The 22,156-nt window shown below is 32.7% G+C and overlaps 1 protein-coding gene across 6 annotated transcripts in view; it reads left to right on the top strand.

The window, feature by feature from the left end:
* RASA2 (RAS p21 protein activator 2) overlaps positions 1-22,156 on the top strand; it is a 106,401-nt gene that overhangs the window by 70,188 nt on the left and 14,057 nt on the right. For 3 of the 6 annotated variants that reach the window (XM_012724924.1, XM_012724919.1, XM_012724923.1), the window contains exons 10-20: positions 5,079-5,235; positions 5,522-5,670; positions 6,281-6,395; positions 6,810-6,884; positions 7,542-7,665; positions 9,782-9,888; positions 15,290-15,373; positions 15,761-15,838; positions 19,343-19,416; positions 19,890-19,999; positions 21,886-21,897. In XM_012724924.1, the coding sequence (XP_012580378.1) occupies positions 5,079-5,235; positions 5,522-5,670; positions 6,281-6,395; positions 6,810-6,884; positions 7,542-7,665; positions 9,782-9,888; positions 15,290-15,373; positions 15,761-15,838; positions 19,343-19,416; positions 19,890-19,999; positions 21,886-21,897 (1,085 nt within the window). The remainder of the gene's footprint in view (positions 1-5,078; positions 5,236-5,521; positions 5,671-6,280; positions 6,396-6,809; positions 6,885-7,541; positions 7,666-9,781; positions 9,889-15,289; positions 15,374-15,760; positions 15,839-19,342; positions 19,417-19,889; positions 20,000-21,885; positions 21,898-22,156) is intronic. The other 3 variants (XM_012724921.1, XM_004682149.2, XM_012724922.1) reach the window with 3 other exon arrangements.

Here is a 22,156-nt window from a genome sequence, read left to right as displayed (position 1 = left end):
ATGAAGTACACTGCTGAGGGGAGCAGCGGGCAGGTCAGGAGAGGTCTGCCACGCCATGTGGTCACCTCCAGGGCAGGCAGGAATCGAACTCATGCGGAAGTGGCTCCAGCTTCTCAGTGCAGTGCTTCAACCCGCTGCGCCACCAGGGAGGGCTAGAAATGAATTTTTAATGGTGACAAATTAATTTTGTTCTCAAATTATAACACAAGCCAGTCATTTTCACAGTCCTTTCTTGGATTTCTTAGTAATGATCTGTAGTCTTTATTCTGAATATCTATTAAATGCTTGAATTAGCTTGTTGCTGATATTAATTAGTTTTAGCATTAATCTTTGTAGATAGTAGAATAAGTAATAATACTTAATATTACATGGCTCACAGGCCAAAAGGTTAAAAATATGCCTCATATTCCTATGCCTCAGCTAATTCTTTTCTCTCTTTTGGGGCAGTTACTGTTTCAAGATTCTGGATCATTTTAGGTATATATAGGCAAATTTTGTGTGTGTAAATATGTGTGTTCTAAATTCCCCTTCATCATACACATGTATACATACAGTATCCTACTCTATAACATGTTCTTTTCTTTTAATAGTTAATAGAACTTCAATAAACATGTTTGGTTAATAGAACTTAAATGTTTGGTGACTAGATGGTGATTAATAGTATGGACTCTAAATGAAACTGCCTGTAGAATGAAACACCACCTGTTTGTCTTAATTTTTTTTTTTACTTTAAAATTGATAGAATACAAATAGTTACTTCCCAGAGTTGTTTGAAATGCATTCACATCCAGTCAGCCATGTGCTGTGACCCTGAGTATAACTCAGTGCTCTTGTTATTAATAGCTATATTGTAATCACTATTATTTCACATCAGTACATATAGAATTTCCACTTTTTTCCTTTTTGGACAATATTCCATTGTTTGAAATGTTGTAAGTAAAGCAAGACTTAGAGATAATCTAGTTCAGTCTCATTTTACCAGTTACCTCTTAAGTCATAGAACTAAATGTGTATAAAATCTTCGTGTGAATATATAGTACTAGTTGATACAGTAATTCTCTCCTCCACACACAGTGATTCATAATGTAAAATTGGACATTAATAAAAGAAAATAAATATAAATCTCTTAAGTAAATAAATGGTAGTAAAACAGTAGTTTGATTTTTCTTTTTCATGTAAGCACCTTATAAACTAGAATAATATTTTACTTGAGGTGAATTGGGTTTCCAGTTGGCTAAATGTTGTCCTGTATTCTAGTAAAAATCTTTTGATTCATTTTGGAACTGAGTTAACAACATTTCTGGAACCAGAATAACCTTCACCTAGGTAGAGCTGCCTTTGAACATCTCCTTTCCAGCCTCTGTAGCATTATGTACAGGTTACTATAATTTTTTCTGCCTAGTTCAGTTGTAATTATACAAATCTTGTGTTTAAAATTTTTCAAATACTGATTTTTTCTGGTAAAAAGCTATCAAAACTGCTGATTTTTGAGAACATAAGGGTTACTTTTATATCTCTACTTTCATGAATGAGGAAAGTATGTGTAGAGTAGCTAAATGTCAAATATAGTTCATAATTTATCTGTTTCCATTTCATGTTCTTTGATGCAAACAGACATCATTCAAAAACTAAAGAAAATATACTTGAGATTTCTTTTTTTGTATTTTTAAACCTTAGGCATACTAGATTACCCTTATTTAGTAAACCTTGAGAATTTTTTATTTCCTTCAGATATACTGAGCCTTGTAACCACATTGTAAAATAATCATATTTACAAAATTATGTAAACAATGAGTTTATTATAATTATTATATAAGTAACATTTACATAGTGTTTACTGTGTATGAGGCTAAGAAAGTGCTTTACTATGTGATCTATTTGTGAGGATGGTTTAAGATTAATGATTAAATCAGTTAGATACTATTACTACTTACTTAACAGATAAGGAAACAAGTACAGAAATGCAGTGATTTGCGTAAGGTCACACAACTGGACAAACTCTTGACTCCATAGTTTGTACTCTTAAGAAATGTACTGCAACCAAGATTTGAATTCCCTTACTTATAAAAACATTATTAGATGAAAATCAAAATGTTCCCTGGTATTTAAAGAAGTAAGTGGGAAAGTAAAGACAAAAATATGTATGTAGAAACAGAGGCATCTTTAAATATTCTAGGAAAAAGAAAGGCCTAAAAATCAGTGAAAGTTTATAGAATTCAAACCATCCTAGGAAAAAGAAAGGCCTAAAAATCAGTGAAAGTTTATAGAATTCAAACCATCCTAACACCTTGTATACATAAAAATAACTGGCTTAGCACTGACTTAAGCCTTCCAATGCCAGGATTCTAGACCTATTTTAGGTGATATTTTATGACTTAAAAGAGTAACAGAGAGAAAGTATACTTTCTCCCTTACTAATTTGAAGGTAAGGAGAAGTTACTTTCTGAGTAAAATTCCTGTAGAACAAACCAAAACACTATAAATCTGCCTAAAGTTCGGGAACACTGTTTAAGATGGGTGGGGAGGCAGCCCAGGTTGTAAACATAATACAGCTGATTTTATTCTACCATACATGAAAACACTAGTTAAACTAGACACAAATTAATCTAGAACAATAAAAAGCATCACAAAGAGGCAAGCATGGGTTCTAACCACTCGAGCATAATCAAGAATATGGGATTCTGCTGTAGAAGCAATACTGTTCCTTGTAAAACTATTGTCTTTGATGAGCGATTCTAAAGACCACTTAGATCTCTGCCTGTATCTGTATTCACCAGAGTGCCTTTTATAATTTGACATTGTTATACTTTACTGACAGGTAAAATATTAATCAAATGATGTAAAAGTTCTATTAACAGGCCAAAAAATGTTATTAGTCAAAATGAGAGCTATAAATGAAACACTATGAAAAGTGATGGTAATTATTGAAACCAAGTGATAAATACTGATATATGGGGGTGATGGTGAGGGAGTTCTTAGTTGCTACTATCAATCACCTTTTCTGAATGAACATTTCCTAATAAAACTGATCAGTAACCCAAAAACATGTATCTTTTACTACTTGCCTCTTTTGTTTTTCTTTCCATAAATGTAGTGATTTGCCTTATACTTTACAAATATATTAGTCTCTGCCTGGTTATTGTAATTCAGGTTCACTTTTAGTTAATGCTGATAAAACTATTACAAATTTGTGAGGCTAGAGAATAGAGAACATACTGATTGAAGGAAATGGACCACAATATTGCCCTTTTCAGCATAAGCCAACTGTACTTCTTTAGAGATACTTCTGGGTCACCTTTGCTAATAGGTTTATTTCCAGTTATTTCCTTGCACAGAACTTCAAATCATTATATCTTAAACCAGAGAGCAGAAGTTCTAAAGGTGGTTCTTCCAAGACAGAAAATTTCCTTTTGGGTGTAGTGATGCAATTTCTACGTAATTTCTTCTCCCAGTATTACCATCTCCTCATCATTTAAATTTTGCTTAAATTCTTTAGTTCTATTTTGTTTTATCATATTTTACAAAGTAATAAAAATTTTATTAAGCCCTCCACTCTTCTGGTTTTAAACAAATTAGTCTGTTAGGAGAAGTCATACATGACAAATATAAAAAATAAATACCAAAATTACTAATTTATCAAGAATATTTTAGCTAATAAGTGGAGGGAAAATACTAAAATTGTAGAATTATCATTTCATAGGTAATAAGTGAAGGCAAAATGTTAGAATTGTCAAGTTGCCATTTTGCATAATGGTAAAAATTTATGATTAGGCATCAGTGACTGCTAATATCACAAAAAAGAAACCAGTATTAGTGCCTCTTAGTTGAACTATACAACACTGTCAGTGAAGTGTTCTTGCCAGAATATCAAATCTTAATCTAACCAAGCCTCTACATCTAACCCTCCAATATACAAGAAATACAAAGAAATATGTTAAATGTCATTATGAAACTAGTGGTAACGTTAACACAACCACAGTGTGAAAATTCTATAGGACAAGCTACCTGATCTCTTAAAGAACTCTCTTAAAGGGGGACTTCATAGATTCAAAGAAAAATTCTGGATGGTGATTGTCTTCAAGTATATATGTAAGTATAGAGTGTAAATAACTACATATACATACAGTTATATATAGTTATATCTGCCGAAATATTTATAGATGAAATTATGACACCTGCATATGCTTCAAAATAATGCAAGGGCTAAGTAGAAGTGTGGCTTAAAGAAGAATAGCTCTGTGTTGATAATTATGGAAGCTAGGTGATGAATTCATGAGGGTTCAATGTCTTTACTTTTATATGTATTTTTAAATTTCCATAATAAAAATTTTTAACATTTAACTTTTAGATTTCTGGTTTGGATTCTATAAACTTCTCTTGATTTTTAGGCATTTCTCTTAGCTTGAATATTTAAAGCTGCCTCTTTTATATATATATATTTTCTGCCTTTACCTACAACTACATGCATGTTTCTTACATTTAGTTGGATTTTTAAATGTTTTACTTTTTTTGTCAAACCTTTAAAGGTAATCATATTCTTGTTCTTTCAGATCTTAATTTTTTTTATAGCTGCAGTTTTTTATTTAATAAAAGTCTATTAGGCTTTCCCTGGTGGCACAGTGGCACAGTGGGTTAAAGCACCACATTAGGAATCTCTCTGAAGCCACTGCAGCACCAGTTTGATCCCCAGCCAGGGAGCTGACTCACATGGAGTGGCAGACCTCTTCTGACCCGCCCGCTGCTCCCCTTTATAGTGTACTTTGTCAGTCTACCTGTTCTGCTCCCACTTTCTCTGGTGAATCCTCTCCCCCCCCCCACTCTGGCCTACACCCCAGTTCTGTAAGCATAAATAAATAAATATTTTTTAAGAAAAAGTTCATTACAGCTTTCTAGTTCATTATATAAGCAACATTAAGCCTTTTAAGATTAATAGTCTGGTACTTCTGAAGTGTCCTAACTTTAAATATGAAATTGAGTTCTTTGGTTTAGTTTTTTTATACTCTACTTAGCTGTTCCCTTACCTCTCTGGCTTGGATGTCCATTACCACCACTTGGTAATGATTATATTTTTACTTTAGGTACTTGCTACAGCCAAGAGACAATGGAAACAAGTCATCGAAAACTGATGACCTGGGGTCTCTTCGGTTGAATATATGTTATACAGAAGACTATGTGCTTCCTTCAGAGTACTATGCTCCTTTGAAAACTTTGCTGCTAAAATCACCAGATGTCCAGGTACTTTAAAAATCCTGTGTGTATGATGAAAAGACTTAAAATAACTCTGTCCTGAGAATCATATTTTATTCTCAATAAAAAATATATAGCTATATTTAATTTATCTGAACCAGAAAACTGATTCCAATGTGTGTTCACAATTTCACTTCTGGTAAAAATTTAGAAAGTTAAATATTATTCTATGAAACAGTGATAGTGAACATATTTGAGTGTCCTTTTCAGGTTAGGGTTTGAACATTTAATCATGTTCCCTTGAATTTGTGCTTTCTGCCTTTTTATGTTCTAGCCGATCTCTGCCTCAGCTGCTTACATTTTGGGTGAAATATGTAGAGATAAAAATGATGCTGTCTTGCCCCTTGTACGATTGCTGCTACACCATGATAAACTTGTTCCTTTTGCCACAGCAGTGGCTGAATTAGACTTGAAGGACACACAGTAAGAATTTTTTTTTTCTCTATTAACTATGTATTGGTAAAATTGAACCCTGGGTTACCAAATTGCTTTTATAATCACTTGTTCTTTTGTATTGAGTGGCTTTACTGTGAAGTAGTCTGAAAAGTCCGTTACATGTTAAGTAGTAAAAGACAGTTTTATAAGTAAGCAATGTTTGCCAACAATAAAGATATTTTTTTTTCTAGCTCACTGTCAAGATTTCCTTTTATTTGTCTTTGCTTTTTAATGGCCACAAATGATACACCAAGTAAAAAGGGTTCTTTCGTATGCAGTATGTGTCATCCTTAAATGTACATGACGGCATTATAAAAAGTAGTCAGGTGTCTTCCCATTCCAGTTCTGTTCTGACACACCTGTTGTTACACACAAACATCTTCACACACACACACATACATAATCCAGTTTATAGATCATAAGTACTCTTTTACCTTATTTTCTTGGAATGTCATCTTGCTATGTTTGACAGTCCTAGTGGCAGCAATCTTTGAAATGCCTGGTAAAAATTACTAAATACGTGGTCAAAGTTAAATATCTATCATTGATTTCACAGTCTTTTACACTTGGTTTCACCTTATTTCTTTTTATATTTCAGAGATGCAAACACAATATTTAGAGGAAATTCCTTGGCTACCCGTTGTTTGGATGAGATGATGAAAATAGTGGGAGGGCACTACCTGAAAGTAACATTAAAACCCATTCTAGATGAGGTACAGCATATACCTGTGATATAATTGCTTGTATGACTTTACTATCACATCTCTTTCATCAAGTGACCTATGGAGTAGAATGATACATGCATTCATTTATTACTAGAGGAATAAGGCTAAAACACATTAGAAGTAAATGACTTAACTTGTCCATCAGTGGATTTTTACTCAAAGGGTGCATTATAATATATTCTACATAATTATTTCTTTATAGTAAATTTCTGTTTTAGTGAGAGTTTCAAATATGTAAGAATCCTTTTTTATGTAGTTTTTTGTGAATATTGTATATTTTATCTCTAAATGGAGGTTTAAAACTTCATTACAGTTTTCATTTTTATAATTGTATTATCAGAATAATATTTTTAGCTAATTTTTAAGCAAAGGAATTAAATAAAAATTTAATCTACTTTCCAGATCTGTGACTCTTCTAAATCCTGTGAAATCGATCCTATTAAATTAAAAGAGGGAGATAATGTAGAAAATAATAAGGTAAGTCCATGTTAACAGTATAATCTCATTAAAATTGGCCTTCATGGTATAATTATCTCCCATTTATGTTGTAATAATGTTATATGGAGAGAAGCTATGTTTTTTTATTCTTCATATAATGCCCATTCTATTTGTAGCATTTCCTATGTCTAGTTTTTAGGATGTTATTTCCTCGTTGAGTTTCACAGTTTTTTTTTTTCTTGTTTGTGTTTTTTGCTCTAGTAACAATAATGGACTAAGGCTATATTTGGTTGCATCTTTGAGTCAAGTTGGTCAAGCATGTTGAAAAATGATTTGATTGTTTTATACTAATTTTAGTTGCCTCTGGAGAAACAGTGACTATTAGGGTCCCAAGTTTTCACTGAAGTATATAATAGTACCATGCTACCCATTATTGTCTTGTGTTCCTTTTGGTTCATTTTATTCTCTGGTGCTCTTATAAAGTTTATTCCTCTTATATCAAGGTAGTCTAAATCCCATTTGTCAAATGAGGTCAGAAAATAAATGTTCTTGTACCTGAATAAGTTTAGAGAAGGGCTACAAACTTCTAAAATACTGGGTAGTGAGTATGTAAGAGACCTTATTTTCCTGCAGTTTTTCCATAAAAGCTATTTAAGATGTGACAACATCTTAACATATATCTCTAAAATCCTACAGGAGAATCTGCGCTACTACGTAGACAAGTTATTCAGTACAATTGTAAAATCAAGTATGAGCTGCCCCACTGTAATGTGTGACATCTTTTATTCACTAAGGCAAATGGCTACTCAAAGATTTCCTAGTAAGTACCTTATTTATTAAAACATACCTTTTCTCTGTCTGTACTTAATATTTTTTGTATTTTGATTTCTGTGAACTATATAATGCTCATAGTCTTTAAGTTCTCAAAATAATTCTGACTTTTTTCATGAAACATCTCATTTATCTTCTTATAATCTCAAAACATATTCTAGTACAATGGTAGCTTTATACAGAGAGCAATTGAAAATCACCAATTTTAAAAAGGTAAAAATTTAGAACTGTATAATATAAGTAAAATTTTATACTATGTGCTTATATAGGATCGTTAAATATAGTAAACAAGAACACTTGTTATTTGTATACTTACTACATCTCTACTTACATACATTTAAATAGTGAGAGTTTTTAGTTCTATATAACTGACCATATTTGAGAATAGTAAGGTTTTGGTGGTGAAAGGTTTTTTTTTAGAAATGGTGCTAGACATTAGAAACCTCTAGTTTATATACATAGAATTTAATTTTGTAAGAGTAGCTATATAAAGGCTTTGCTGGAAAACATTTCATAAAAGTAAGTGTTGTAATATCTGATTATTATTCCTGGAATTTTTCTAACTATACGTGTCTTTGATAAGTAAACTTGCTATAGCTAAGTTTCCAGATCTGTCTATAATGGGGTTGGAAGAGGGTACAAGGAGATAAGCTCTTAAACTATCAGTTTGTTCCTAACTGTGAAACTAATCTTATTTCTGTGACTGTCTGAAGAAATTATACTATTTTACTATGTTTGTGCATGTGTGTGCATTGTCTCACCCTCCACTAATTTACCCGGTGTTAAAGTGATGGGACTAACATGCAGATAAATTCAGACCGTGGTGTTTTTGTTAACTGTAGTAAAAACATAAACAGTTAACTTCAAATAAATACACTTAACCTAGTCTTTATAACACTATAAGAGGAACAGATATTAACTGAAATTATATTTCTAAACAGTGTGTTAGGTCATGATAACCACGTTGAATAATTAATATACAGGCACAGTGCTAACCTGCATTGTCTCCTATTCTGTCTAGACAACAGCATGAGGTAGACAATAAATAGACTTAGAAAAGTTACTTGCCTAGTGTCCAATTTGGCCCAGAGACAAGGAGGGCCTCAGACCTGGACGTGGCCTACAGCAAAGCATACATTCGTCCTAGTACTCTATCTAGTGATCTAAGCCTTAAATACCCCTTAGCTATTTAATTCTTATTTATGTAAATGATCTAAAACCTCTTTTGATTTTTTTATAAATGTGAACTATCTTTTCATTGGCTCTGGTAGTTTGTGTTCTTGTCCTCATCACTATACTGTAGTGATAGTTCAGTTGTTATAAAATATTGTTGTCATTTCTCATTTGTGCTTCTTAATACGTGGGAAGTTATGGAGGGGAGGGGATACAGTGACTGGGAAACATTATCTTACACACAAAAAAGCAAAAAACAAAACTGGTAGTTAAATGACTGGTTGGTGACTACCCCAGTGAATGACCTAAAAAATTAAATTCAAGCCAAATTCAGACATTCTGCCACCATCCGGTTGTTGAGCTAAGTATTGACTCCAGTTTGAAATGAAAGTTTTACGTAACAGGATCAGAGTCACAAGTTGTCTATTATTCACTAGTATTTTTTGTGGAATATTGGTAAATTTTTAAGAATAAAGATTTCTGCCTAATTACTTTATTGTATCACCTTTGATGTTACCAAAAATTTTGAGGGGAAAATTGAAATATTATCTTACACTAAAACAATTTCCTATCCTACCCTTAAGATGTTGAGTATTTAACCACTAGCTGATGCTCGGTGCCACTTTTATTTTCTATTGTGATTTTGAAAATATTCTTGCAAATGAAAAGTATATTTCCAAAATATTTCTGAAAACCTAGCAACTTTGCCTTACATTTTCTTTATTATTTCTTTCAGATGATTTCTAGTCATAGGATTTTCCCTTTTAATTTAGTCAGTCATTACTGTGACTCCCTCTGCTCAGTCTTTACTGAACAAATTATATAGATCTCCTGTTTAGTTTACACTTTTTTTTTCAGTATTTTTTACTTTGTCATCATTGTGTTTTAATTCAGTGTTTTTGTGCATGACATTTCACCATTTTTTCCTGCAGATGACCCTCATGTTCAATATTCTGCAGTGAGCAGCTTTGTGTTTCTTCGTTTCTTTGCTGTAGCCGTAGTCTCACCTCATACTTTTCATTTGCGACCTCATCATCCAGTAAGTGGTGTTCTTCTCAAAACTTTATTCCACTTTTATTTATTTTTATTACAATGAAGAAAAGGATGAAACAAGAAGCCATTTTTATTTGGCGGTGTTGTCTTACAGCTGATAGTTAAATGTACTGGGAATTTTTTGGTGCCATTTCAGTCTTTCAAAAGGCTCAAAATTCTGTTTTTTTAAATTATATTTAAAAGATTACACAAAAGTACTAAAATGTTGATAAAATGGTGAAGAATACAAAAAGGATTCATTTGTTCTCCTTTTGCTATTGTATATGTTTGTAAATTCCCACAAAAGGCTTTTTTTTTAAGAGGTTTAAAATAGCAGACATTTTAAAATGTCACAGATATTTGAAAAGGTTCATTTCTGAAAGGTAAATTTTTTTAAAAAAAATTTATTTATTTATTCATACAGAACTGGGGTACAGCCCAGAGTGGCAGGGGCAGTGAGAAGATTCACCAGAGACAGAGTGGGGGGCAGAACAGGCAGATCAATGAAGTACACTGCTAAGGGGAGCAGCAGGCGGGTCAGGAGAGGTTTGCCGGGCCATGTGGTCACCTCCAGGGCAGGCAGGGATCGAACTCATGCGGAAGTAGCTTTCAATTCTTAGTGCTGCGCTTTACCCCGCTACGCCACCAGGGAGGGCCTCTTAAAGATAAACTTTTACTAAACATAATTTGTTTGGTATACCTATTTTTACCTTCATCTAAGTTAATATTGTAAATATGATGAGATTTAAATATTTTTAAAAGCATATAATCATTTTGTTCTGAAGTCCTTTTTAATTACTACATTTGAAACTGCACTGCATAGATTTACTTTTAAGACTCAATTTTACTCTGTTAGCTTCATGTATTTTTACAATTCTTTTATCTTTAGTATTCCAAATACTTTATAATCTTTTCTAATTGCTTTTCCTGTGATTTTTATGACATGATAATAGTCAACATTTAGTGCTTACTTTGTACTGGGCTTTGTTCTTAGTATTTTATGCTTTGGTCTTCCCAGTGACCCCATGAGGTAAATTTTATTGATAATCATTCCTATTTACCTATAAGAAAAATCACAATTCAGGAACTTCTTCAAAGTCGTAACTAAGAAATCATGATTTAATCTTAATCAACCTGAATTGAATTGAGCCAGGATTCTGATTCATTCAGTTTATGAGCTTACATCTGCTCCATCCTGCCTCTCAGGCAAGCAGGTGTTTGAGTACCGAATGTATCAAGCACAGTGCTCAGCACTGGAGAAAGCAGTGTATAGGAAGATTTTTCCCTGCCCTTGGAAAATCACTGACTAATTTTATGTGGGGAAGCTGCCTGGTTTGGGTGGGTAGAAGTGGACTCTGAAGGCCATGTCTCCTCTTGACAGCTGTATTACATTGATCTCTCGTTTAATTTTGAGAACTGAATTAGAACCAAGCTGCTGTGGGTGCAGCACATCTTTCTTGCCAAAGGACAAATGGTCTGTGAATAGTACAGCAGTGAGTGGGCCAGTATCCTTTTGTTCACATGCTGTATCACTTTGGCAGCAAAAGCTTGGTAGCAGCATTCTGGGCATAAACAGAACTCCTACTTCTGAGGTTGTGACCCCTGTAGTCAGAGTTGGATCTGCATTTTCATAACATATGTTGCAGTAAAGTCCTGCTGACCACAAACTCTGTATTTTAATAGGCCACTTTTCCGATCAGTATGCCAGATGGGTTGCTCAGGTTGTCATATGTGTATTATTGACTTTTAAATGTAATTTTATACCTTCTTTTTAAGACTCTTTGTACTAATTAAGAAAAATAGAGCAAATACCTAAGATACGGTATCTAAAGCTATTGTGTTGTCAGAAGTCATGACACACTTTTTAATATGCCTTGACTTTTCCAACAACCCAATATATACTTAAATCTAAAATTAACATCTGATTAATATCAGTGTAAGAAGTTCATACAATAGAAATTGAGAACAAGAAACAATCCCAGTATTGAAAATTACCGAATAGTTGGGGAGAAAGAATCGACTAAAAGTTTGTTGGATTTTTTTACATTTAGAAGTTCTTTGAATTTTGAGAAACCAGTTTTCGTGATGAAGAGAAGAAAATCAGAGTGCAAATTAAAGAATAGAGCAAGGTAGTTTTACTTAGGTAACATGTCAGAATTGTGCTTGCTCTGCTGCTAGGCAGATTCAGTTATGTACAGATGTGTGTGCATGCACACCTGAATGAATTTTTTAAAAACTAATTAAAATATGGTTATGTTAGCATTAATGTGGTAGGCCATTCTCTTTCACAAGTTTCATGACAAACAAAAAGACTACCATCCTTCTCATTATACCCCCCTGTTCTCCCATTGTTAGCTCCTTTTGAAACTCAGTCAAGGTACTCTTTTCTAACCCTTTAGCCTATGTTAGGTGCCTCTCTCATGTGTGCCTATAGCACTCTCTGCCTCTCTCTGTCATGGTATTTGTCATATTTTATAATCATCTGTTTATGGTCTTCAGTATGTGACTAGTAACACCTTAGAAGCAGGGACTGGGTAAGTTTGAATTGTTTGAAGGTAATGAAAATTTCAAGGAAAAGTAGATTGATGCTCAGTAAATGTTTGAAAAGTATAGCCCAGAGAGGGAGCCTGTCAAATGATGAACCTTTCAAAATGGGGAAACCCATGTGTGGGTTTAAATAGAAGAAACAAGACCAAAAGAAAGGGAGAAATTAAAAAGAGAAGAATGCCAGATCAGTAACCTGGAACAATCAGAGTGAATATCCATAAAAGAAAAAGTGATATAGGGTAAAATTGGGGGAACAGAACCACTTCCTTCTTTGAAATATGGCAAATCATGTGAAATTATTTTATTATAGATCAAAAATAGCCAAATAGCAGTAATTTCATAGTTTGATCTCATACATAGGAAAAAGGACAGAATGTTTTGAGGTGACGATTGGATGTTTCAGTTGTATTTAATAAATGTTAGATAGCATCTACTATATGCCAATGCCAGGCTTTTACTGAATTCCAGGTGTTTAGAGTACTAGACATCTGTGAAAAATTATGATTTTAGTTGATAGCAGGGGAATGATTGTATGTAGAGTATACCAAGTGATCAACATTATCTAAGTGACATGATTGTCAAATAACAGTGAAGGCCATGTTGATATAACCAAACCTATGATAGGCTGAAATTGTATAAAATGTGCTTTTCTCTTTCAGGGAGTAATGACCTAAATGCTGATTTTAAAACTAAATTTGAACAGGGACATCTTGGTGAAATTTAGTTCGAATTCTGTTTTTTAGCATGTTAAGAATTTTATACTCTTTAAAGACAGAATTGTACAGACCTTTTATACATAGAATGGCATCCTGGGTATTCTAGCCAAAATGTTTTATGAATAGCCTTAATTAAGGTATATAACTCTTTCTAAAGGTATATCATAATGATCATATCCAAGATTTTCAATCTTTTCCAGATTGTATTGTATCCTGGTGTCTCCTTTTTTAGTAACTGTGTATTTCAATGTGACGATATTAAAAGAATTAAGTAATTTTTTTAAAAAAAAACTTGACACAAGCTATGCAACCTCTCTCGACAGACATGATACGGGTGGAGGGGAAATGCTCTGAAAAATCAGACTTTCCATGCTAACTTATGTTAAGACCTCCCTTTTTTGTATAATCGTAATATCAAAATATTCTGAACAACCTTTAGTTTACAATTGGATTGCCTTAGCCTCTTAAGGCGCTACCTGGCCCAGACAAGCAAGCACTGCACCTGGGTGAGAAATTCCTCTTGAAGTCGAAAGTGATTTGACAACTGGCTGATTAATAAAAGCAGTTTGCTGTTAATTGTAAAGTCAATATTGAGGCAATACTGAAACATACTCTTTCATTGCCCAGACAGAGGAAAACCCAAATCTCATCACTCTTACTATCTCACATAGCCTTCTATTCAGTTTCTAAGTAACCACTCAAATTTTCTACTATCTTGTCTTTAGATACAGAAATTCACCTGTCACCTATTCAGAACTGATCAGGTTTTCTACTGTCTAGACTTCAAGAAAATTCACTTAAACTTTCTAACAAGTTTTCAAAGAACTTTACTGTAATTTAATTTACAAGAAATTTACTCTTCCTGCCTTCACTTTACTTTACCCCCTAGGATGTCTCAATGAAAATAAAAGTCGTTAAGTAGTAGATAAGGTTTAAGGGACTTTATTTTGGTTAATCTTCATTGTGGTAAATATAGTAATATTAGTCTTAAACTTTGTGAATCTGTGTATCTATTTTAACCTTGACAGATTAATTTTAAAAATGTTAACAATCTCATCTAAAGGTCAAAACAACCCCAGACTATTCTTAGAAAAAAGGTGATTGTGATCTCAGCCCATTTCATATGCTAATGTCATCCCACTCTTGCTTGAAATGTATAAAATAAACCTCTGCTAAAGACAGAGCAGGAAAACTTGCACCCAACTCAGATTCCCGTGTTTTCCTTGTGCCTGTTCCCCTTTTTTCCCCTTCCCCCCCCCTTTTCTAGGAATCTCCGCTCTCTGACACCACTCACACCTTGAGACCCTGCTTGTTCTAACCCCCAATAATCTGTGATCGGGGACAGGGTCTCTGACATAAACTACAGCATTTCTATATCTAAATTTTGAGTATGTCTTTTATGGAAGATACTATTTATTTGTACCCCTAAACAAAATAGGGAAATTGGTTGTATAAATGTTGAGTTGGTGAAAACTCATTTCAGCTTTTAAAATCTGTTCATTTCATGCATGTAAGTTATACCTCAAGTTAAAAGAAAAAGAGCAAGAACTTAGGAAACACTGTTTAGTCAATTTTATTTATACTTTATATTTTCTGGTATACCTAAAAAATACCTTGGATAATAATGCCTCCTCTAAGATCCTAAGTGAAATGGGTGAATTCTTACTTCCCACGTTGGATTTAGGTGTTTGCGTCCATGATTACAGAAGTCATATAAATTAATTGTATTTATTTAGGGGTGGATTGAGTACAGAATATTTGCAAACTTCCATTTTAAGTTGTAAGGTATAAAAAAATAGATACCGTTGACATTCTAAAAGTGAATACAGTTTGTGTAGGTAATCAAAATTGACTTTATGTAAAAACAACTTATATATAATATTAAGACATGAGGTTCCAAAGTAACATGTTATTACATAGAATTACTTTGGGAGAAATTGTCAGTTATGTATTTCTTTAGTCTCTTCAATACTGAATCCACTGAGTTATACCCACCATTAATTAGATTTTGTTAATCTACACTGGTTGGTTGAATATTTTTGAGTCACTGTTTTAGAGCAATGCATCCCATTCATCTGACTCTACTTTTTATATAAATTCTATTTTTTTAAAACTTAATAATTTTGTGTCTTGCCCTTTTTCTAGGATGCACAGACAATTAGGACATTAACTCTCATCTCAAAAACCATTCAAACTTTGGGAAGCTGGGGGAGTCTGTCCAAGAGCAAGGTAAGTATGGCTTTTGTTTTATATTCACATTCTAAATATTGTTATACTCTAAAAATCTCTTTTCCCTCACTCCTTTCCTAATTCAAACCAAAGCTATACACACAGGCACACAATAACTATCTTTTTAGATAGATTGTATTTCATTTAAACTAATAGATCTAAAAGAGGGAGAGAGTCCAGTAAGCAGGTGTAGAAGCCTTCTATATATCTGTTTGTGCCATAATCGTGTAAGAATTGTTGGGAGAAATCTTTAGCTACAAGCCCTGTATCTCTTTTAAAATAGGTAATTGAATCTTTTTTAGTCCTAATCCTCAACTTAAAAATACAAACCATTATATTCTTAGTTCTCTATTAAATGTATTAAAATCCTTTGTTTTTTTTCCTTAGTCAAGTTTCAAAGAGACATTCATGTGTGAATTTTTCAAAATGTTTCAAGAAGAAGGATATATTGCAGCAGTTAAAAAGGTATGATTGTTTTATTCTGGAAATAGCATTTCTTATATAGCAATGGATAAATAGCATTCATATTATTCCTAGCAGTCAATTCCCAGTTAAAAAAAATATAGTAATGTTAAACTTTCAACTGTGAAAATAGCTAAATGAGTTTTAGTAGTAGCTGCTATTGCCAATGTCTTAATCATGCAAATTACGAATATCTAGGATTAGGTTTCTTAACAGTGGCATCATATATTGTAGGGTATTTAGCAGCATCCAATTAGATCCAACTTTGCCTCAGTTTTGACCACTAAAAATATTTCCAAACATTGCCAGGTGTCCCCTGAAGGACAAAATTGTAAACCTCTGGTCTAGGGGGAAAAGAATTTTACTCTGGTACCAGTCTTGGACTTTTTTTCATGTAATGTGCACTTAATTGAATATAAAAGAATATATAAATTATTGGCAATTATACAAATAATGAGAACTTACGGTAATAACCTAAAGAAAGTTACTGTAAGTTTAAATGTGTAAAAACTTACAGTATACAGTATACAGTATACTACACTAACACGAGGCCTAGCAAATAGAAAAATTACTATACTTAGACATTAAGGATGTTTTGCAAAGATCTTTAACTTCTTGGCTCTTTAGTTCTACATCTTCCTAAACAAAATATAGCTTTATTACAAAAACATAAGCTTTAAATAAAAACTATTTTGAATTTTATCTAAACTTGAAGAAAGTACTGTATCTTATTCATCACAATTATAACAATTCAAATTAACCTGGCCAAATTGTAAAGATTTCAAATTGAGTTTTTTGTAGCATGATTCAGTTGATTTCCACCACATATTTTATTGAACTACTTGTTTTTGTTTTTGTTTTTGTTTTGAAGGACTTAATAAGTAAAAATGATTTAAAAAGTTAAAGCCGAATGAATATTTTTTTGTATGGAATAGTGCAACTTAATCCAAAATTTTAAGCAACCATTGAAAGCTTTTGAGGAGAAAGTCTTTCAAAAGAATAGGCAAAGAAAAAGCTGTCCTTTTATTTTTAGGACATAGTTTAAACATTTTTGGTATCGTGTAGGCAGACTTTCACTGGCAAGATTATAGTGTACTGTCTTTTGTCTGGTGGTGTTTTTCCATTTTTAATGACCTAGACTGTGGTAGCATCTGATTTTTCTTTCCTTGATATAATCAGAATGTGGAATTGAAAATGTCAGTGGAGTAAAGCTTTATGGTGCCAGGAGTTTCTCTGTTCCTGTTCTGCTCTGAGTACCCACTCACATTCTCATGGCCTACAAGCCATATTGTCTACTGTCTTTAGATTTGGTTAAATAGATGTAACATATTTTGCTCTAATATACTGATTTTCTTTATAATTTTCTACTTAAGTCTGTATGTGTGCAGTGCTTGAAACCTCAAAAACGTATTATGAAGCTCATTGGTTATTTCATAGTAGTACTTTACAGTGACCACTGCTCCAGAAGAAAAAGATTATATATAACTCTGCATCCTGTGCTGTTCCCACAGAGTTTAAGAAGGCTAACCTGAATAGGCCTGTAAGAAGGGTGACCATATTAATAAGTTTTAGTGTCCAAACATGGCCGTTTGGCAATACTGTTTTCCCTCTTTTGGAGTACTATTGACTACACTGGAATAAGTTTGCACTGAGCAAAGGAGGACCTGTACATATACCCTTACTGTGATCCACTTTAATTATTGATTTTTGTTTCACTCCTTAGAACTATATTTACCCCATAGTTCCTTATAAATAAAATAAACAACAAATGTCAGAGTTACAAATAAGCAGTAAATGTGTCAAATAAATCGATGCCTTAAAGAAAATAGTAAGAAATGAAATATTCAAGTAATTGTTAAACTCTGTTATTACATGGTCCTTCTGTGAGAACTAAGATGTGTAAGGCACTTCTTTAGTTTCCTCAGATACTTGTTCTGTATCATCACATATAATGCAAAAAGAAACTCTGTTCTCATTCTTTCACAAGACTTCTTTCCAGCAAACTACAAGTAAACATTCCCTTGGGGAACCCCATAGGTGTGTTTGAGTGGGCAGTCTGTAATCAATCTTAGGAGAAAATGGTTGTGCCTACAAATTCTACTTTAGTTCAGATACTAGGACCTCAATGCCAGCCATCCATGTTGTAAAGTACTTTGTTTTGGTGTAGTTTTTTTTTTTTCCTCAATTTTTGGACTTTTATTTTTATTTAAGTTTTAATTTTTTTAATGATATAATAGTTTATTTTTACATCATTTGTGCTTTTTTCCATCTCAGTTGTAATCCCCCTGGGGATGTAGTTTTTGTTTGTTTGTTTTTTTTAAGTTCCAAACCAAACACTGTACACGATAATAAAGGAAATGGCAAAGACTAAAGAATACAATCATCTATGGAATAAAATAGGATTCCTCTTTAAGAACAAGAATTACTCCTTGCACTCTCTAAAAACAGGAATTATTCTTTGAACTACTAATTTGAAGAGACACCACATGCCAGGAAGCTCTTGACCAGTTGAGGTTATTAGCAAGTTCATGAAGCTAGATTTCTCCTCCCTAGTGTGATGAGTACCTCAGATTTTCTTGAGCCACCATGGTCCCACATTTTCTATGGAAGCTTCTAAGTAGTGATTTCCAAGTTATTCCAGGCAACCCAGCTACATTTCAGCCAATACTGTGAGAGACTGTATCTTAGGGCTCAAGTCAGGGATATATAATATTAGTCAGCAGCTCTTTTAAGTAAAAGATCAATGAGTAAATATTTTAGACTATCCTCACCATTAGGGGCTGTGCTACATATTCTTTTTGTCTTTACAGCCTTTAAAAATGTAAAAGCTATTCTTAACTCATGGGGCTTACAAAAAACAGACTGCAAAATGAATTTGGCTACCAAGCCATAGTTACCTATCCTAATTATATTAGGTTCATAACCCTGTACCCTTTATTTAAAATCTTAGGGACCAAGAGTACTCCAGAATTCAGTTTTTCAGAAATTAAAAAAGTAATAGATATATGCTCTGTATTATGGAATACCCCCAGTGGGATCTGAGGTGGCACCTACCAGTCAACTACTGCTTATGTGGCATGTACTGTACAGTATATGAACATTCACCCTAAATAGGATAAACACAGACACTATAAATTGCCTTCTGCTAGTTCAGGTTATGCTATACATAAAAGAGTTTATTGTAAATGAAAAACAGAACTTTTTGTAGAGCTCTGTATTCAACCTTTTCATGGATTTTAGAATTACAGCTAGTTATGAATTGAATTATTTGTACAGAGAAATGAAGTATGTGTTTTAAATAATTTAAGAATAATCTTTAAAATAACTGTCATCTATAAATCAGAGACTTCCTCTATAGTTAAATATGTGTTAATCATTTATAAATTAGTTACATGTGTTCTTTAATAATGAAGAAAACTTCATAATATTGTCAGTGACATTTAAGACAAACTCAACTTATGATGTCCCTTATCACAAAGTGTACTATTTCTCCATTTCTCCACTTAGTTCTTGGATGAAATTTCATCTACTGAAACTAAAGAGTCCAGTGGTACAAGTGAACCTGTGCATCTGAAAGAAGGGTAATTTAATGAAATTAGGCATGAATTAAAGTCATGTTTCTATAGACATTAAGTAAGTATGAAGAGCATGTGTCTGGGAGTGAGGAAATATGGGATTTTGCTCTATTCTGGAACTGCTTAAGTAACATCAATCAGGCAAGTTAACCTCACTGTCCTATAAGTTTACAAATATAATAAGATTATGATTATTAAAGTATCTGGAAAAAGTAACAGCATTTATTCAGTCTTAAAGTAGTGTTGTTGGAATTTACAGAGAAAAATCACTCAGTCCTTTTTCTTCTGAACAGCACTAATATTAAAGACTTAGTATGGCCAAAATGAATGCAAGAATTGTAGATGGCAAAGGCCTTTTCATATACTTAACATAATCTTATATAACTATTCATGATACTCAAAATTAAGAACTATTCTTTATTTTGGACTAACAAGTTTTTAACATTTCTAGCTAAGTGCTTATGTCTTTTGTTTGACAGTGAGATGTATAAAAGAGCTCAGGGAAGAACTCGGATTGGAAAAAAGAATTTCAAGAAACGATGGTTCTGCTTAACAAGCAGAGAACTCACCTACCACAAACAGCCAGGTAGTTGTGTTTATGCTTTTTTGTGGGGTCTTTTCCTGGTTTTCAGTAATTTTTTTTTTTTTTTGCTGCTTCATGTTGCAGTGCTATAGTTTATATCCCTATATTCCTATAATGATGTACACACACTGAGAATATTAATATTTGACTAGTGACACCATATAAACTACTTTAATCTTGTTACACATTTTACTAAAAATTGTGTTCCTACAGTATGCTCTATTTTCTAGAACTTAAGTGAGTTTGTTCCTTTGGAGTAAAGCAAGAATTTAGTATCTAGATCACAGATCCAGTACAAGAAGATTCTTTTTTGTTAAGTGGTCAGGCAAAATCCAGCAGTGTTTACAGAATCAAAATGGTCAGTTAAAGCAAGAATCATTAAAAAACAAACAACAAGGTATATGTATGTATTACATATTTGTTTGTTTACCCATCTTTACTAGAGAGAGATTTTTACTTTGAATACAAATCTATATTTGAATTTCCTTTTATGCAGATATACCCATAATGCTTCAGTTTTCATGTTGATTTTCTGGAGTGAAGCTAGAACTTAAATATTTGAAAAATAATTCAAGTATAGAATTTTTACAGATTTTTCATGGTATGACTGAGTTAGTTTTATAGCTTTCTCACGCCTTGTAACTTTGTATGGGTATGGGCCTTCTATTTTGAAGCTTTTCAGAGCATTTGCTTGATTTTTAAATAATTACAACATGGAAAACTGGCACAAACTGGTTTCGGAATAAACCAGTGGACTTGGGAAGCCTAACCAGTGGAAACAGGATACAGTCTTACTAGAATCATTTAGTGATCATAAGAACTTGGCATCCATGAGCGTCATTTGTTATATCTTATAAAAGAAATGGAGAGTTTAAGTTAATCCATAAAGTCTATTAAGTAAAAAACATTAGAGTTTCTGCTATAAATTCTGAAATTATGAAACAAACATCATGCTTAGTGTATTTCCAAGAAAATGTAAGCTAAGCTTAGTAGAGAGCTTCAGAGGAGATTCTGGAAGAGTTAAAATTTTTTGTTTCATAATTTTTTAGAATGGGTTGGCAAGAATGACTATGTATGTCCAAATAATTATTAAAAGTAACCAAATGCATTATATTTTTTAGTACCCAAGAATTAGTTATGGCATATAAGTGCCATATGCCAAATATCTAACTTACCAAGTAGGTTAGTTACATGTTTTAGCATCTTTTATTAGGTAAGCATAATTTTTGAATGTTTTAAAAGTTATAGCTTATGTTGAATACTATGTAAATGCTCTCACATGTCTGGAAACATTTAAAACTCATTATCTTGATAATTACATTTACATGTATAGAAACATTTTAAAACTCAGTATCATAATAATTATATTTACATTGATATTAATTTCATTGAAATGAAATTTGAGGTAAGTTAGTCATTCTCCATGAGTAAATTAACCATGTTTTTCTCCTTCAAAATACTTTCTAGCCAATACTTATATTCTGGGGTCTTATTTTGGGCAAAGACTTTAAGGATCAGATGATGACTTTGGAACTTATCCAGAAAAATGCATATGTAAACTTAGGTACAGATTTTTGCATGTTATTTCAGAGAGTTCATAGTCCCAAAATCCATCCACAGTCCCCAGTAACTGTCCTATCCAGTGATTTTATGAGGATAAAAATCTGAAAGAATTTAGAAGTAAGTTCTTCCAAATATGAAATAGACATAGTGAAAGCATTGTTGTTTTTAGGCCATAAGAAGTTTAATATGTTGAAAGAATAAGTTCTGTTGTATAAAGTTTTAAGGTTGTTTACCAAAGCCTACACTTTTGAGCATCTATGCTTTCTGTTTTAACTATTTTGATGGATTTTTCCAAAATGTGTTACATGCTTCCCTGCCTCCTAAAAAAGAGTTCATTGAACGTAAGTTAACATTTTCTAGATGACTCAAGCTGGCATTGATAGTAGTAATTATTATATAGTATTTAGTAATATTTTCAAAACTGCTTATGATTGTGTTCAACTGTTTATTCCTTAGCTAAAAGCCTTGGACTGCTGTGCTTTTTTGTGTTCCTGTGTTTGCTTTTACAGTTTTGTTCTATCCCCTTTATGTTCAGGCTGTCACGTTAAATTTTTTATGCTGTCAATGAATAAAGTAAATCTCATTCCCACCCCTGTCAAC

The sequence above is a fragment of the Condylura cristata genome, unplaced genomic scaffold (genome assembly GCF_000260355.1).
Source record: "Condylura cristata isolate star-nosed mole 26May11 unplaced genomic scaffold, ConCri1.0 scaffold00014, whole genome shotgun sequence".
In the NCBI taxonomy this organism is placed as follows: domain Eukaryota; kingdom Metazoa; phylum Chordata; class Mammalia; order Eulipotyphla; family Talpidae; genus Condylura; species Condylura cristata.
Note: the sequence above shows the minus strand (reverse complement) of the source record. Positions and strands in the feature narration are given on the sequence as shown.